General features: G+C 37.0%; 1 protein-coding gene across 7 annotated transcripts in view; it reads left to right on the top strand.

Annotated features, from left to right (window-relative positions):
* The window catches only part of APP (amyloid beta precursor protein), a 239073-nt gene that overhangs the window by 162964 nt on the left and 56281 nt on the right, over nt 1–19828 (top strand). For all 7 annotated transcript variants that reach the window (XM_039858092.1, XM_039858090.1, XM_039858089.1 and 4 more), the window contains 4 exons: nt 3237–3311; nt 4035–4193; nt 17793–17921; nt 18728–18827. In XM_039858092.1, the coding sequence (XP_039714026.1) occupies nt 3237–3311; nt 4035–4193; nt 17793–17921; nt 18728–18827 (463 nt within the window). The remainder of the gene's footprint in view (nt 1–3236; nt 3312–4034; nt 4194–17792; nt 17922–18727; nt 18828–19828) is intronic.

Raw genomic sequence — 19828 nt, 5'->3', positions numbered from 1 at the left:
TTCAACTCTACATGTTTGCTCCCTAATTTTATTAGCGATTTTTGATATGTGTCTTATCTCTCCAATTGGATCGTAAACTTTTGGTCTCTATAAGTTTATATAAGTCACCTAACTAAGCTGCTTTTCTTTCTTTAACTCACTTAAATAGTCATTATTTCAGGGAAAAAAAATATAAATCCTGAATTGTTTTTCTCAGGGAATTTTGATTATTTCGATCCTATTAAGATAACTGATTTCAAATACTCTACTCATTTCAGATATTATTGATCTCTCCTACAATAGTATTTTATTTTATTTTAGCATTTCCGTTTAACCTATGACTTAGTTCATATAAGTTTTGATAGATTCTCTCCATCTTTTAGACATTGGCTATATCTGAGATATCCTAAAAGATATAACTTATCCTGGAGCAGAGCATGCTGCTGTCTGCTAGATTCCAGTGGTCGTAAGAAAGTGAGATGCCTGAGATCAGTGCTTATCTTCATAATCTATGGCACTGAATTCTGGGGACTGTTTGACTTTGAACTTGCCTGCCTCTTAAATCTGTATGTATTAGTTATCATTTTCTCTGCATGAAACTGCCAAGTCTTTGAAGATCCATACATTCAGATGATACTGGTACTTTTGTGCATGTAGTAGAAAATTGCTTTAAAAGACTCTATGGAACAACCACAAAGTCCAGATCTTGAGAATTTTTAATTAAAGAAATCTAGTTTTTATAATTATTATTTTTTTATTTTACTTTTAGTTATTTTCTTAGAAACACATAGGATTCCACAGGGGTGCAGGCGGGACGGGGAGGGGGTTCGTATTATGTTGCTGTGGCTCATGATAGCTCTAAACTGGTAGATTTCTATTGCTATTTGTTATAAATAGTATCTAGCAAATATAAGATGTCAAACAGTTTCTCTAAATTTATTTCTAAGATAAGCATCAACATCTTAGAAATAGTCCTTCTCCCTGTTACCAAGTGTAAACGAAAAGAGCTCACCTGCTAGATGTGCCATTTTATAATGGCCAGTTGGGCCATAGGGGACAAAACTATGGTCTTTAGAGTCACAGAGATCTTGGTTTATATCCTTCCTTCTCTGTTTTTCTTTTTCCTGCACGACCTTGAACGTATAACTTAACCTTGTCCAAAAACAGGGAGGGCCATGCCTAATCTTACAGGCTATTGTAAGGGATCTATTAAATGAGATAGATTTTGTAAAACATGTGATACAGGATCTGATATTTGATAGGTCAGCAGTTATGTTGTCTCTTACCTGTGTACCTGGGTGGAAGTCATTGTTCAGAAGGAGATGTTAAGCCTACAATATGAGTTTTTCTCTTAGTAAGCGGACCTGGTGTCATGATGTAAGAGAATTGTTTTGTTTGTGATGGTGTGAGACATTCTTAAATTTCTCTGAAAATCAAAATTTTATTTCATTTCTATAGGTATGCTTATTTTCAGTTTATTAGCTAAATAAATCTCCTCAATTATTCTATGGATTTTTCTGCTCAAAGCTGAAAGTTCAGGTTCTAAATATCCAAAGTGAGATGATAGAAATGTAAATGTAATGTGGGAAATCGATTATTCACATTCCAGTAAAGCATTTGATTTCTCTCTCAAACTAATTTTGAGATTTCTGCCTGAAGAATTCATGGTAGGATATACCACCACTGTGAACATTCTCGAAGCAGATTGCCTGGCTTATCTCATCCATAAAGCAATGGTAGTCTTCAGTAGCCCCCTCCCCACAGGTGCCCTTCATTAATTCTTAGAGACACCAAGGCATCTGTGACAATTTGTTTCTTTTCTTCTGTGTTCTGTTCTTGCTCATAGCAGTGGGGTGTTTTTCCCAATTTTACTGTGAACTTTTTAGGTCATTTTTTTTAGTATGCTCATCAACTGTAGTAGAGATTTATTCCATCCAGTTTTCTCCATAATTTAATGAAAACAACATAGGGAAGCTTGTCTTGTATCTTAACACAACAAATTAATGTTAATAAACAATAAAGTATCTAATTAAAAACCCATGTAGTGATTCGATGTGGTGGTATCATATAGAACTTCCCTATCAATATTTATTCATGGCCTCTTTTTTTTGCATCTTGAAGGACATCAGAAAAATCAATTCTTTAGGGATAAACACCTCTAAATAATAGGCTTTTATAGTACAGAAATCAAGTTGTCCCATGGTTTGGAATTTCACAAAGAATGCAAGAAAACATCTGTCGACAGACCAGTATTTTGCTTACTTCATCTTTCTGTTCTTTATTTTACCTACCTCAGATATGAGTTGTGTTTTAAAAATAATAATAATAAAAGGCTACTTGACAGCGAGTAATACACTTGAAAAGGAAAAGGCATCCATAGGTGGTAAGACTCAAACACTTTTTTTTTTCCCCAACAGCATGCACAACTGTAGACTGTAATTTTCTCTTTGCATTCGGATGAATTGGTGAACTTGTACCGAGGAAATCCTGGGTGAACGATCATTCAGGATGAGAGGAGGAAACTTTTTTCCTACAAAACGGATTAGCCTGGTCTTTAAATCAGTGTCACTTGCCAAGAATACTTTTTGCTACATTCACAACATTATAATGTTTACTCTTGGAATTTCTGGGGAGATTTAGGGCATTCTTTGCCGTTTACGATGTGGGTTGGCAAGCAGAGGGCTCTGATCACCCATCAGATCTTCGGTGGGGTGGATCTCAGGGTTTCTGGACACAGGTCTTTTTGCTAAAGTCTCCTTTTCCTTCCTCTGGCATAGACTACTTCTTGGCATTGTGTTCATGGCATGTGTATACAGATGCAAAATGTTATATATGCTTTTTCCCACCCATCCCGTTTGAAAAATATACATTTTGAAATTTTATAACTTGCTTTCACAAAAAGACTAAAACCAATGTGTTCAATGTTTCCAACTTAATGTTGGAAAACCTTGTTCAGGAAATAGATGCCTTTTATGAATCATCGACATCTGTGCACATCCAAGAAAATGACTTCTATCCATTTCTCAGGAAAAGAAAAAAGACCAACTTTGTTTCACAGGGCCATATTGCTGGAAAAAATACAAACATTTATGTTCACTGTGCTACTCTCATAGATTATTTACATCTTAGTGTGAAGTCAGATATGGAGATAAGACTAGAAAATGATCAAATATAGAAGGAAAACATAACCTGTCATTAAATCTATATTTGAAAAGAAAACTGATGATTTTAAATTTAAATGTTTTCTTACTTTGTAGGTTATGAGAGAATGGGAAGAAGCAGAACGTCAAGCAAAGAACTTGCCTAAAGCTGACAAAAAAGCAGTGATTCAGGTAAAAACCTGAGCCCATTCTCTGCCCAGCCACACATGTCAGCAGCCTGTTTATTGAGTGCCTACAACTTTCCCATCATTTGCTGGAGCCTCATGTGTGATTGTTCATGTTCTCATCAACTTGGACTATTGCTAATTATTGTCTAGTAATAGAGTTGCTTAAACTCTGTCTTATTATTTGCTCCTAATTAGCTCAACTTGTAATTCATTTCCTTAAAACTCATAGTGTTACTTGCAGTCTGCTCTCAATAATATATCTTTTTGAGTTGCCATAATCTTCTGCCGTTTCTTCTCCTAGCGAAAAAATTATGTGATAATAAGAATTTTGCCTGGAGCCCCTCTCGAAATTACCTCAAATAAAGATGAGATTATCATGATCATTTTCTTAAATTAAAAAACTTTGAGTAGGAGAGGAATTTTCTTTTTAACATGTGATGTAATTTAGAGTTTCAAGAGTACATAAATTCATCCTACATTATGGTTAGTCAAATCAGTTTTCAGGGGCCATATATAATAATGATTTACAATAAGAAATTGAGTTTGAGGATGGAGTGCAAGCAAGAGAGGTAACCCATAAAACATGATGAGTTAGTCAAACTGTTGGCATGACTATGAGATCGTTGGTTAAAATGAAATTTGGTATCCCTTTTAAAAGACTCGAATTTGCTACCCCATCCTCCTTGTTCAGTTCCCAACTGACATGAGCGTGTGTTTGCAATGGCAGCATTTCCAGGAGAAAGTGGAATCTCTGGAGCAAGAAGCAGCCAACGAGAGACAGCAGTTGGTGGAGACACACATGGCCAGAGTGGAAGCCATGCTCAATGACCGCCGCCGCCTGGCTCTGGAGAACTACATCACCGCCCTGCAGGCTGTTCCCCCTCGGGTAGGTCTTGCCTCGCAGCCTGCTGAAGGCCACAGACAGACAGTCGGCTTAGGGGACACTGAGGACGAGGCCCTAAGAGAGAAATCTGGAGAAATGCTCTGAGCACTGTTATTCACAGGTTCTACCTCGGTCCATTCCATCTTGAAGGATAAAGGGTCACAGGGCAACCACCTCCACAGAGCCCTCTCAGCACAATAGACATTTTTTCCACAGAGGGGTCAAGCAGGCTTCCCATGGGCTCCAAGTGCAAGGCCGGACTTGAGTCGATAAACTTGGGGTGGTGGCCATTCATGGCATAGTGGAAATCAGGGAAGCTCAGAAACTAGAAGGCCTTTAGACATAACCTAGCCCAGCCCCCTCATCGTATGCGATATAACTGATGAGGTCAGGAAAAGTTTGATTATAATGTGTTATGGTATATTTTAATCTGCCGTTAATCTCATCTGGCTGTTTTTTTTTTTATTGTATACAATATAGTTTTCATATCTAGAAGTTTAATCTGAGTTTTTGTTTGTTTTTTCCATATCTTACTTAACTTTCGAACCTATGAAATGCATTATAGTAACTGTTTTAATATCGTTGATTGCTACTTCTGACCTCATTGTCAGCTTTGGGTTAATTTTGATTGCCTTTTCTTCGTTATGTGTTATTTTTCTGCAGCCTTCCATGCCTAGTAATTTTTTTTATTGGCTGTCAACATTGCGAATTTTACCTTGTTGAGTGCTGGGTATCTTTGTATACCTATAATTATTCTTGAGCTAATGTAGTTAAATTACTTGAAAACACTTTTGATTCTTTTGAGTTTTGCTTTTAAGATTTGTAATGTGGGATCAGAGCAGTTATTAGCCTAAGGCTATTTGTCCTCAAAACTGAGGCAAGATCCTTCTGTGTAATTTACCATGTTGAGTTTTCCCATCTTGGTGGTGGAAGCTATTCCTGACTCTGCGTGAACATCAGACACTGTCACCGCTAATCCTTTCAGATGGCTTCCTTTTCCATGGCCTTTGTTAGTTTCTTTCACATGCATGCACTGATTATTAGTCAGCTGCATTCTCAAGGGGTATCATCTGCAAAGCTTTGGGTTCTCTCTGAACGACACCCTCCTCTCTAGTACTCTTTACTGTAACTGGTAGTCTCACTCCATACCTTCAACTCTGGGAGTCTGCCAGGCTCTGCTTGGTCTCCTTTCCTGGAGACATAGCCTGGAAACTCAAGACAACAAGTTTGGGCAATTATAGAACTCACCTCATTTGTTTCCCATTGCTCAGTATTCACTGTCCTTCATCTGATGCCTAATATTTTGCAGAAGCATACTTAGTTCTCTATATTCTGTCCGTTTTTTGGTTGTTATAGGTGGCAAGGTAAATCTGGTTCCCATTACTTGATCTTGGCTGAAACTGGTTGTCTCTGTGCACATTATATAACTAAACCAAAAAGCCACCAACTTACACCGACTCTCCTTATTTTGATTTTTCTTTCCAAAGTTACAGAAATCTCTGAAAAACCATAAAACAGCTTTTGGTACTCTTCCAGACAGCGAGATAGTACTGACTCTGTTCTACCAATGACATCACTGAGATGGAGTGGCTGGTCCAGGGTGACACCACCAGTAATGGATAGGATGGAACTATGAATCACAGTTGACCACGGCTGTGCCTTCTTACTAGACCATGCTTCCTCTCAGAACAAAAAGCTTTTGAAAAAGAATAATTCACATTAGCATTTTTATTTTCTATTCAGAAAAAAAAAAAAAATCTCTGTCCCAGCACTGCTCAGTAAAATTTTGTTTATGTCTCTTCGGAGAAGAAGTTCCTTGGTTATTCTCTTTTTCTGGAAGACTCGATTTTGGGGGCAGGACTATTGGGATCATTTGCCAAAGCAGAACAGAGTGGCGGGTGTTGAGACCGGAATCTTATTAAGTGACCTTTAGTGAAGCGTTCTAGCTGCAAGTCTAATCTCTGAAGTAAGATCTAAGCTAAATGGTCATTGATAGAGCTAAACATAAAGTGAGGACTGAATGGAGTCCTGAACAAATGCATCCTTCCAATCTCAGTCCCGTTAACATCAACAGGAAAGACTGTGATAAGAAGCATGTTTGCCCGAACTTCAGTGTTATCAAACGGGATAATTTTAGGTTGGTCATAATCGTGCTTGCTCTGGGCCTGGTGATCACTTCATGTTGAATTAGACAACATGTTTACTTGAAATTAAAATTAGAAACTGGATTAAGAAGAACTGTTTTATTGTCAAAAAAAAAAAAAATCAGATGTTGATTGAGCCAAGGATTCCTGTTGCATTCTTACCTAGAAATGCATAAAGCACTCCCAGGAAATAAAAACTGGGGTTGGAGAGTCGCAGGCCTGCGATCATGGTATTACCTACCATTTTTCTTAAGTTACCTTCTTTGTCTGAGTGTTCCATTCAGATTTTAATGTGCAGCTTGATATGGCACTTAGCTCTCTATTTTGGAAATTGCAAGAAAATTCTAAATCCCTTTTTTGAAGATGTTCATATATTGCTGTTGAAAGACATAAATCAAAAGCTCGCCAGTTATTGTCTGCAAAAGGTCACATTTTAAATTGTAGCCATAAATAAATATTTCTGAAATATTCCTCATAATTAACACAGTGCCTGGAAAATATGAAATATTTAGTAAATGTTCGTCAAATATAAGGAAATGCATTAGTCGTTGTTTTTTTCCTATAGATTATGTAGCTGATATCACCTTCAGAATAATTATTCCTTTAATCTTGACCACATTCTACCATATAGTCCTAGATTTTGCAAACATGGGAATCTGAAACAACATGCTTTTTTTTTTACAGTGTCTTTGAAATTCAGATTTAACGCATACCCCTCATCTATATTTTTTATTCCAAGGTGGAAGTATTACATGATGATGTTTTGTTCAGCTAGAATTCCTTGTTCTACCATGAATTTCATATGCAAGTTGCTGTGTCTGTGTGTGCTTTATGTTCCAGATTGCCTTTTTAATTAATTATGTGCCTGCTGGCCAATACACTGAATTGCCAATCTAAAAGTGCATTGTTTGAATCATATTTAGAATTACACACACACACACACACACACACACACACATACACATATATATATATTTCAAATATTATAATAATTTAAAAAATTTTATTTTCCCCAGGAATAAAAATAGAATACAAGTGTGTCTTTACACTCGGGATAAACTCTTAATCTGTAGAGGGCTGGTGACTCTTCTAAGGACCAGCCCCTTCAATTGACTCACTTTTCTAAAAGTTCCCTTGGAAAAATCAAGATTTTTTTTTTTTTTTTTGAGAAAAGTTAAATTCCTCTTAATGTTGCATCACACATGGCTAAAACTCTCATCACATTTGGGGGCCTTCCGGCTTCCAAACTTAAGTTTAAATTATCATCACTTAACAAGCTCTCTACAGTCCTGTGCTTCTGTCTTCGTACTTTATCAGAGCTGGTATTCAGCACTCACAACCTCATGAAATATGAGCTAACTGCTGTCTGAGCCTTCCATCTTGTAACTGTCAGGGTACTACCTCATCGAGAGAGAGATGATAATATTGCCTGACTGTCTAACCTTCTCTGTAATCTGAAGCGACATTAGACTTAAGTAGAATCCCGTACAGTTAAACCAAAGGCTGGGTGGGAATTTCTATTTAAAATAAACTTTCCATTTTAGGCTTAGGTCTGGAAAAACTTAAGAGCTCCTAATTAGTAAGAATTGAAATGTTTTTAAAGATGACAGATGAATAACCAAACCTTTCTTTGTAATTCTAAGATTTTTGACATCTTTATGGATTCTTAGTCTAAATCTTTTGTCAAACAACATTCTAATTATTATCCTGCCTTTAACGAATTTTAGGCATTTTCTATGTGGGAGTGAGAATTAGGAGACATTTTCACATATGAAAATGCCTGATCATCTGTGCCAGTATACCAATAATGTTTTGGTTTTTTTCCAGCTTCTCATGATTACAGTCATCTTATATGTACTAAAATTAATTTCAAGTTTATGTCTGATGCTTTATACTCAGACTCTCAACATCTGAGGGAAAAAATTGGGGAGCAGTTTCTTTAGCACCTGCATCCTTTTTTTTTTTTTTCTCATTTCTGATTAGTTCAGCCAAATGTTTAATTTTTCCTAGACTCCTAAAAACCTCTCCCTAGAATTCTTTGGTAGAACATTAATGTAATGATTTGTGAGACTTATTAAGGAGCATGGGTTTTGTCCCTAAGTTAAGATTTCGCACAACACTATTTGGTGAATTCTAACAGCAGGACAATCAATGTTAAATAAGAAGCAATCATTGGGGAAAATGAAGGACAGCTATTAAATGGGCCTGTTGTGACAGGCAAACTAATGATGGCGGAGGGAGGTTCCAAGGAAATCGATCTTTATCCAACGTGAATGTTGGCGTAACTACATTTTGTAAAGCAAAAAGGAAATTGAGGTTCTAAACTTGGCAATTTTAGTTATTATATGATATTGCTAACCGCCCTTCTCCCAATGACCCTTCATTTTCTATGTATATTTACACAATATGCGTAGATAGCATATATCTCCAAAGTAAATATGATACATCTACACCTCAATATAATCGATGGTAAATAAGTTAAAAATTATTTGATAAGTTCTTATTAATATGTGAAGGCACTGAGGGGGCGAGTACTAAGATGTTTAAGTCATCCTACCCTCATGTTTTTATTGTAATCAAAACTTCATAAAGCTGTTTGGAATGTACTTTTAAGTTAAAAGACTGGTAGTTGAAAATCATCTTTAAGAAATGTAAATAATTATACTATACCTCATATTTATTATTTGTTCATTCATCATTTATTTTAAGTTGAGACTTATGAAAATTGATGAGCACAAAGGGACTCATTAACTTAAGAGCTTTTAAGGACAGACCGGTAACAAACAGCGGATGCTAAGAAAAATAGAGAAATTAGCATTTAATGAACAAAATCCTATAAACTATGGTGAGTGGTTTGCATGCTAGTTCAGTAATGCCTCTCAGTATTACTCCTTACCTTGCTTGAATCTTTACCAAGCTTAACAGATCTTGCTAAAGACCAGTGGGCAGTATGTAACCAGGGATACCAGTGTTTTCTGTTTTTAATTGAATTAAATTAAACAGAAAATTAAGTATGTAAGAAAGGCATTAGCTTGAAAGCCATCCTGTGCCTCTGAGACCATATTCATCACCTAGATTCCCTCCAGAGCAGAACCCCATTTGTCACTGCCTTCATCAGAGGCTGTCAAAACATATAGCACTGCGGTGTCATATTTTGTTCCTGCAAAGGCTTCATGTATATATTTACGTGGTTTTGTCTATTTTCACTTAATCTTTGAGTATGAAAACATAAATATTTACTTTTTTAGATAAATTCACAGCACATTATTTAATAATCCAGTGTTTACTCAGCTGTCTGGCATTACAGACATCTGCCCTATGGAGCAGATAGCAACAAGCGCCCTTCCTCCTGGAAACATGTACACACACACAAAATGACGCTTGGGTTTCCAAGAGCTTGCTCATTTTGTGAGGCTCGTCCTTGAATCTGTTTAAGGGCCCTAGTAATATTTGGATTTGTATAAGCTTTATCTTGAGTTTCCTTATACTAATATTTCTAGTATGTCAAGGCACTGTAGTTAGAGTATGAGGAGGAGGTGAAATTAAAAGAAATATAAATGTGCATATCTTGGAACATAGTAACCAATTAGGGGAAGCAAAAATGCCAAAATCCAAGTATGAATATGCAAAATTAAAGCATAATATTATAACTCTATATTCAGAAGTCAAGAATATATCACATGTGGCATTTGTCAGATGGTCAGACCCATCTGACAAACTCTTCCAAAGGTCTGTGGTACTTTAGAACATCTTTTGTTTATGATTTCTTCCGTGACGCTGTGGGCTTTGCCTTCTGGGTTGCATTAATAATCCTGTCCACCCTTAAGACTTAAACATGTTTTACTGCTGGAGTAAACAAGAATTGAAGGCATACAAGTCCAAACAATTTCTGGCTTTTTTTTGCTCTCAGGTCACCTGATCTAAGTTGGTCCAAAAGCATAAATCCTGGGGTTTGATTCAGGTCCTAAATTTTGGTTCTTTATGTTGTCTTCAGTAAATTATAGCTGTGGTCTGTGTAACTAAAGGAAAAACTATTACCTCTACTGTCAATACCATGACACCAAGTGTGTGGGGTTTTTGTTCTCTCACATTAAATAATTCTAATACTACCCAGAGTTAGCATAGACCCCATAAGTTTAGGGCTCAGCCTCACAAAACTTTCCCCCTTTTCAGAAGCTAGTCGCGAGTCCCAGGTCATCGCCTGTACTTCTGACCTAAAAACTATAAACCAGGATTTCCACCTCTTCTTTGGGCTGATAATTTACTAGAACAAGTCACAGAACTCAGATAAATGCTTTACTTAAATGTTAGTGATATGTTATAAAAGATAGAACTCAGGAGCAGCCAGCTGGAAGAGATTCACAGGCAAAGTATGGGGGAGGGGATGTGGAACGTGCGTCCCCTCAGGGCACAGCATCTGCACAGCGCCCTGCTGTAGTCACCAACAGATAATACATTTCATAACAGAAGATGCTCCTGTCACTTTTGTCACTCTTTGTCATTACAAGAGTTTTTGGAACTCTATGTCAGGAGCTGGGGGCAGAGACCAAATATATATTTCCTATTATGTTGCAGTAATCAAAATAAGTTATTTCTGAGAACTAGCAAAGTGTCTGAAAAAATAATGAAACCTGTTATCTTTGACGTGTCACTAATTTGTGAGTAACAGGATTAGAACCACCCTTATTTTCTGCATTTTATAGTAGACCGTAGAAAGCACCTGTCTTTTAATTCCCAGCTTTGCCATATATATAACCTGTAACTTGGAACAGGTGATGTATGCTCCCTCCTCCATCTGCAAATTGGGGTTAACTGTTCTACTATTAACCTTATTCTAGCTTCTATTCTCCATAATTAGAAAAACAGAAGGAGAAATCGAAGGTTGAGATGAAATCGTAAAGTAGAAAAATATCTTCCTTCCTAAGGAGAGAAAGGATAGAGTACATTGTTAGGATAGAATGTATGGAAGTTTGGGTGCCCTGTGCCTCTTAGGACGTCATCTGCTTCCAGAGGATGGAGGGAAGGGATGGGATGACCTTGGTTTTGTCTGGGTGCTTCTGTGCAGTTAAGGCGCAAAGCCAGAGCCAAGTAGTAATCTGGATGTGCTGTAGGAGGCAACGCAGCTAATGCCTCCACGTTCTCAAACCCCGAGAAACACTGGACAGGGGTGGGATCCAGAGTCTGCCATTTCTCCAGTTGCTTCCTCAAGATTTCTAAATACTTCTCTATTCAACTTGTCATGGGATTGTGTTTTGCCTTCTTACTCTTATTTTAAACTACGGAAATCATTTCAGTGTCATGCTGAAAAAAGGAATGTAGGTGAATTTTGCAGTGGACTCGAAAAATTTAGCTCAACTCCTAGGTTTAAAGATGAAACATATGTGATTCAAAGGTTCCCATGGAAGCTTCTCCGAACGTTTGGGGCATTATTTTGTTTTTGAGGGCGAATGTTTTGTGGGGGGTTGTTTTGCTTTGTTTTCAGAATTTCTTTCTTGCAGCAGTACGGGTACATGTGAAATGCTGAGGGCCAACGTGGCAAAGTAAACTCAATGGAGACCATCTCAAGCAGAAAGGGTCTTAACTCTCTTAAGTGTTTTTTAAACCGGTACATAGAGATTTTGTACATTTTATTTATATGCTTAAGATTTCTTGAAATCCGAGATGTAGAGCTGTGAAAATAAGGGCTCTGAACCTATTTTTGAAAACAAGAGGGAATTGCTTTTTCGTGGTTGGTAATTAACTTACCCAGTCACAGGGCTGGAAACCACAAGGGTGCAATTTAATGCTCCAGGAGAGGGCTTTCTGAATGACTCTCCGTGACCTGGAACGGTTAGGGTGCTCCCCATGAAGTGACTCATTTACTTCCTCCTCCTTGGCAGGATTATGCCCAGGGCTTTTCAAGGCTCTTGACAGATCATTCCTTCCCATTTATTGGGAAATGGTTTAAGACACAAGTATCTTCTGATAAGATGCCAGATTTCTGAATCAATCATAAAATGACAGAGGGGGACAATGGAGCTGAATAGTCATGTTTTTATATACCTCCCACGTGAACCATGGAATGAAAAGCTTCACATTCAGACATGACTGGCATTGAATCAGTCTAATGTGTGTGATTGATCCTAGGTTCAGGGGCAGCAAATTTATGAAAATGCATAAAAGAACCAAGTGAAAAAGGCGCAGTACATCTGAGAAGTGGGGAAATTAATTTTTTTAAAAATTGCTCCTCATAGGGAAAGGCCATGAAATTTCCTTCAAAATTATCTACATGAACCTGACATCAAAACCCAAGACACAAGAAGACAAGCTATGTTCTGCAATTAATGAAGTGAATCTTCTTGTTGACACCAGTACGAAAATGCTGTAGAATCTATTAAATATTTGCAGAGAAGAGTTCCCCATTCAAACAGCTCCCTAAAGCCCACTGGATGGATAGATCAAGTGTAGTTTAAAATCGCTACGTTCCATGAAAATTGGGCGTGCATTTGTTCTTAGTAGAGAGAAGGTTATTTTCAACTGAGATACCGTGAAGGATATATTTTGCTACTGGAACTACTTGTGAAATTATATTTAGGTTTAGGTTATCTGTTAATTTAATTAAATCTTTTTTTTTAGCCACAAATTGTGCCAGGAACTGTGCCAGCAGCTAGAGGTGTGTTTTACTCTTGCTCCAAAACAGGAAAATGGTTAAGGTTCCCAAATGTAAATCTTCAGGTTACATCTATTTTCAAGTTACGTCTGATCCTTTTTAGAAATGTCTGCTCTTAGTCCTTTAAGAAATTTATTTTTGAAATGAGTTTTTTCAAATGCATTGTGATTGTGAAGTGAAGTCCGTGCAAACTGAAAAGTGTCCCATCAGATGCAAATAGAAAATTGGTAATTACACATAAACATTCTTTCAGAAACAATAAATGACAAAAAGGATTGGATATAATTAGTACCCTGGGGCAGATTTTTACCTTTTATCTGTTTTTTGCTGTAAATTTTAATAATAAGATTTTGCATTTAATGCCAGTATAACCAGATTTTAGTAATAATACCTAGAATATCTAAATTGTGAAATAAGAGAAATATGGCAGGAGAAAAATTTAATTAGAAGTTCTAAAAGATTTCAAGACTTGAGAATGATTGAAATCGTACACATAAAGCTTAAAAACATGTTTCTTAAACTCGACTTACTATCAATATCTTTATGATGAGCTACTAAATTTTTATGCTTGTTTTTCTAATCATATGGATAATCCTGTCTTAAATGTAAGTATAGTGACAATAGTAATAGCTAACTTACTTTAAGGGAATATATTTCTATAGAGATACCAGGTATTTTGTTCCTGTCATTTCTGTATGAGTGTTTCTGTGTTTTTAATTAAAATTTTAAGAAATTCTTCTTTATCCTAGAATGAAGAAATAAAACTCTCTGAACAAACAAGATTCTCTTTTATTATGCAATAGATGATACCGATCTAGAGATAACTAGTTTTAAGCCTTTGGAATCTGTATTCTGGCTAAAAGTTGTAAAGGCAATTATTTCTTTATTTAAATGAAATATGCAGGAATCAAATACCAAAGGAAGAGCTCTTTTTTTAACCTAAATAAAAATATAAAAGTATAGGGAAATGTTATCAGTTTTTCTTAACAAAAAAATAGTATTTTCTGAGGTGTAGGGATAACCGCCATTTTATTTGATATGATTTATCTGCCTACTCTAACATAAGAGCTAATCTGATTTTTATATTTTTCATTTCTAAACATAATTCCTAGAAATGTGTTTGCATGATTAAATCGACCAAGCAGAACCCTATAATTCATTTATTGAGGGATATGATAAGTTCCCAGTCGTCTCATGTCCTGAGGCATAGGCATCAGGGAGAATAGGCTTATGTTTATCTAGATGCACACACAGTGTGTGTCTGAGCTCACATAAACAATGATGAGGTCATCGCTTACCAGGGGCTTTTACGGCTCATTGTCCTTGCAGGATCTTTGTTCCCTGGGAGAGAGAGCGAAAGCCACACTGAGGCCTGGGGAATCGTGAGAGCCTGGTGTGCTGCCGTTTCATTCTCACACTGTAGGGATTTCAAGGGAGGAAGTTAGGAGTACATTTCGGAAGCATATAAAGAAATGTCAGTACTAAATGAGATGAGCAATATGAAACATGTGAACACATTTACCACTTAATTATCCGTCTTAATAAAAGATAAAGATGGGTTTAGAACTAAAATCCGTGAATTTAGAAAATGATTAAAGGTATTAGTTAAAAGCCTCACTTTTAACTAATACCTTTAATCATTTTCCAGTAATCCTAAACAGATTGACAGAGGACCTTCCTATCTTGCTATTTCTCCTCCCTGCATCTGACGCATCTCTTAGAGCGGAGCGGAGTGTCAAAAACCAAGGACAGTGATGGAGAGATTGAACAAGCTAAATCTGGATGGTTTTCCGCACAATTGAGAGGGTGGATATTAGCATGTCTTAGAGTATTATCAGAGCTTAAAAGAACTAGAATTCCAGGCAGAGACTCTCAGAACATATTCTCTTTCCTAACCACTTAATTATTTCTGTTTTCAGCGCTGTACATTACTTTGTGAAACTGTCTTTGGCTTGGTCCATTTTAGAGTTTCCTTGACAGGCAGGATCACTGGTGATTAGGAGAATGGGCCCTTGAAAGAGTTGGACTACCTGTTCTGGCTTCAGCACCAACAGCTCTGTAGCTGGCTGTGTAACCAGAGATGTAGCCCTCGACCTCCTTTGTGCCTTGTTTGCTTCACCTATGAAGTGAGGTGAGCAGCTGTACCTGTCATAGGGTTGATAGGAAGATTAGAAGCGTTTCTATGAATAAAGCACACGAAACATGATTTAACAGAAAGAAAAGACGGGGAGGGGTTTGTGGCAAGTAGTAAGTAGAAGAAACGGAAGTGTGTAAACCTGCTACGAACTAAGCTTTATGCTCAGTAACTAACACAGGACATTTCTAATACTCATATACTCTATGTGAAAGATTAAATTTGCCTGAATTGCAGAGATGAGAAGATTGACACTTGCACACTCTTATTCATTTTAAACTTGATGGATACGTTAATAATTGGCCCATGGGCGTGGGTGCTGTTTGTGGTGGGAGCGGAAGACAAAGGAGACCCAGATGTTAGTTAAGGTAAATTACCTCCCGGTTCTCTAATTTGGGGTTTGACCTAATGCGATAACGCTGAGGCCAGTTCAGAGCCGTTACATCCTGGTGACGGTCCTTATAGAAACCTTCATAGGTGACAATCTGCAAAAATAAAAAGTTATGATGACAAGTAATTCTCATGGTTTAAGTGTTTTTTAATATGAGCTCTTTTTAAAAAAATTCCTTTAAAACAGTAAATTTTTTTCAAGAGAAAAAAAGGGAAATAGAGCAATTAAGAGAGCACATTAAGCCAGTCAGCTGCATAAATAAGGAGCAGGGACATCACGGAGACATGCAATTAGTTGCAACCCTTTCTGTCTCCAACTTTGGAAGTTTAATTGCAATAGAACCAGAGGGAGTTTTTAGGCCCTGGTTTTAAATAACAAGCAAGCATCAAGTGTATATAATATCCTCATTGCACAAATCCTGCATATAAAATATCACTCATATTCAATAAGTCAGCCTTTAACTTCTGACCTTTTAAAAAATTATCTTTTTCAAATTAGTGCACATCAACCTATAATCTTTTCAATATATGTATTATCAATGTAGTTATCTCTTACTACTTTTATTCTTCTTTTAAGATTTAAAAGCCCATTCTCTGACTTGTAGATTCGAACAGATTTCACAGTGCAAATGAGAATTATAATGATCTCTGGTCAAAAGCCATGTTTCAAGCTACGATTTCTGCCTTTTTCGAGATGATGGAAGAGTACATTTCTTCTAGGGTAAAAGAAATAATAAGGCAGATGAGGGCAGCTTTATTTTCTTTTTATTGTTTTTATTTGTTTTTATAAGTATAGTGGTGTTACCTGTGGAGAGCATTAAGCAAGCTACCAAGTATTGCATGATTCTTTAAAGAAAGACCCAATCTGGTCTTTAAGGATCTCACAGGTGAAGAGGGCAGTCAGAAACATGAATAATTTAACAGACTGTGTTAAGCGCAATGATGGGGACCTGCATAGCATTTCATGGGAGCACAGAGAAAGGGCACCACCTCCACCCAGGATGTCAGGGAGGTGGCCACTAAGTTAAACAAGCACAAGGAGAAGGCGGGGCACATCTCATAAAAAATTGCAACCTCCACCTCCTCCCACCCCTTTCCTCCACCCCCCCACCCCATGCCTAGGAATAAATTCTGTACCTTCCAATCGATTTTCAAAGTACCCACGATAAGTCAATAATAGCTAGGTTTACCCAGCTGGCCAAAATCCTGTTCCTGACATGAACTTTCATAGGTAATTATTTTGTTTTAATGAAGAAGAAATGTGTATCTTTGGAAATCATTTTACAAAATCACCTAGTAGAATGCATATAGCAGTGGAATTGTTGAAGACAAAAACAATGAATGTTTTCAAGTAAGATTGGAATAAAAATGAAATGGAACCAATTAGGGAAAAAATAGAAGCACTTAAGAAATTTAATTGTTGCTGAAAGAATCGGCATCTGATGGTGTAGAAGGAATTTAATTAAATTTCAAAGTAAAATAACTAGAGTTTCACTTTGGCCTTTCTCCTAGGAAAATATACTGTCCCTTAGAGCTTATCAGTTATTTCTTGGCCTACAAATTAGTCATAGTTAAGTTGCCTGTTATTTTTCTCATTTTGATCATTATACTGTTATATGTTACTTATGGTGGGATTATGTGTGCAACATTACTGCTGAGGTAACCACTGAGACTCTTCATGGTCTTGTATGCCCCTGTATATTTGGGTGGGATAAGAGAAGGACCGAACCTAGATCTGACAGATCCAAAATCAACTCCTGTTTAACATCAGAATGTTGCTGTTTAAAAAGAAAATGCTAGTTAAGGAGGACAGTCATCATATCTATCAAATATTAAGTAATTTTATAGAAATGAAGAGTGACTAATCAACTGAGTAATTACCCATTAAGAAAGGAATGCAGACATGGTTCCATAGTGTAGCCATAAGCAGGTCTGCTTTACACACAGAAGGTCCTAGGTACATGCCCCAGTGGAGCCACAGTCCATGGTCTATGGCCACGCCACCCGGAACAAGCCCGATGTCTGATCTCGGAAACTAAGCAAGGGCAGGACTGGTTAGTACTTGGATGAGAGACTACCTAGGAAGACCAGGTGCTGTAGGCATAAATAATAATTTTTTTTAAAAAAAAGGGAACAGGATTGATATTGAGAAAGGAAAGCTGCAGAAAGATGACTCACAACGCTTTCAGACTGTGAGATGAGTGGACCCTCTAACCCAAAGCCATTGGAAGAGGCAATATTTTACACAAACCCCTAATTTATTTTTTCGTTTTTTTCCCCCACAGCCTCGTCATGTATTCAACATGCTCAAGAAGTATGTCCGTGCTGAGCAGAAAGACCGACAGCACACTCTAAAGCACTTTGAACATGTACGCATGGTGGATCCAAAGAAAGCTGCCCAGATCCGGTCCCAGGTAAGCATGAAACATAGGCATCATCTCCAACTTTGACAATCTAGGGTTCTTGGTCTTTGGTTCAGATCTTTAGTAATTCCCAGAGTAGCTACAGGTGTCATGTTGCTACAGCAACCAGTCTTCAATACCTGGTAAATCCCAAAGGCTTGTCTTAGACCAACATGTATTTTGGCACTTTCTGAATTATGAAAATAATAGACAATATAAAAAATGTTTGCTGTTATTGATGCTTAAAGGGACCGTGTAAATCTCTGATCACTTAAAATGAAGAAAACGAAGACCTCTAAAATTGGTTCAGGTAGACTGTAGTCGGCAATCAGAAATTCACAGTGCTTGGATATAATGTGAGCCTGAATGAAGCCCTACTATGTAATAATATGTTTTATATTCCTCCATTCCCAAAGGTTGACAACTGGCATCTGCTTCTAGAAATCTGAAATTTTACATTTCTTTAAATAGAAGAATTTAAAATATATTTTTTTCATGAAATATCTAGTCAAATTAAAATGTTCTGATTTATTTGCAAATTTGCAAAGTAATATATTTAGGACATCAGAGATTATTTAGAGACTTCAGTATTAGGAATCAGAATTGGATGAAATGATCTTTTTAAATGGCTTTGTATAGGAAATTTAAAGCAGCTCCAAGAACTAAGGGAAAAAGAAAAATAAGGATGCCCTTTCAGATTAAAAGTTTCAGCAACATTTTGTTTTATTTTAAAGTTTGTATCTGCAGTGTTTGCTAAGGAAAATAACTATTCCTTACTCCAGAGAAGGTTAACCTGCAGCTGTCATTCTTTGATGCAGGTTATGACTCACCTGCGTGTGATTTACGAGCGCATGAACCAGTCTCTCTCCTTGCTCTACAATGTACCTGCAGTGGCCGAGGAGATTCAGGATGAAGTTGGTGAGTAGGCTGTTCTTTTAATGCTATGCATATACACACATTTTGTTCTTGTAGGAGACAATCAAGGAAGTGAGTTCATCTCCACCAGCGTTCTAATATGTGGAAGGAAAGAGAGCAGATTCCCTTTTACACGAAATTCTTGGGAGATAGAACTTGCTCTCACCTTAGCAGTTGTGTCAGGTCCTAACGATCCATACTTATAAAAGTGGGGGCTATAACTCGACTTATGATATATTTGTGTAATAATGAGCCATTTATTGGATTATACTTGTCACCCATTTTCTTCTAATTTTGTCAGTCTTATAAATATCACCTTAAGATGTTTTGGTACTTTACAGTGTAATAAAGACAATTCTTCCTCTCTTAATTCTTTATTATGATAACCTAGGAGTGGCATGATATCCCCATTTTTACAGATGAAGGAGCTCAAACTTAATATTGAAAACACTCACTAGCCTAACATCACATGTACCCTAAGTAGCACAGCAAAAGTGACGTTCAGTAACTTACATCTTTGTTTGATACCTTCCCCCGTCCTCCGTAATAAACCAGGGGTATAGTCTGAACCATGTTGCTGTTTAAACTTAATTAAAAGACGTGCCCACCACCTTTCATTAACCTTTATTTTGAAATAATCATCCACTCATCAGAAGCTAGAAACATGAGACAGTGAAGTCTAGTGTGTACATTACCCACCTCCCTCAATAGTAACATCTCCCATAACTACAATACGTTGTCAAAACCAAGAGATTGAGATGTGTGCCCACCGTCTTTTATGCCCCGAGTTTTCCTAGTAACATCTTTACTATTTCGTATGAGTAAGTTCTTCCATATCTATTTTTCCTGGAAAAAGAACACATAATTCCTCGCAAAGTCTTAAAATGCCCGTATTTGTTTAACTTTACCTCAAACAAGCACGTAGATGGCAATCATGCTAGTGAATCTTTCAACGTAAAAGAAACGCATGTAACCCTGGAGATCTAGTACATCAACTGTCAGCA

Source organism: Pteropus medius, unplaced genomic scaffold (genome assembly GCF_902729225.1).
Source record: "Pteropus medius unplaced genomic scaffold, Ma_sr-lr_union100, whole genome shotgun sequence".
Lineage (NCBI taxonomy): Eukaryota > Metazoa > Chordata > Mammalia > Chiroptera > Pteropodidae > Pteropus > Pteropus medius.
Note: the sequence above shows the minus strand (reverse complement) of the source record. Positions and strands in the feature narration are given on the sequence as shown.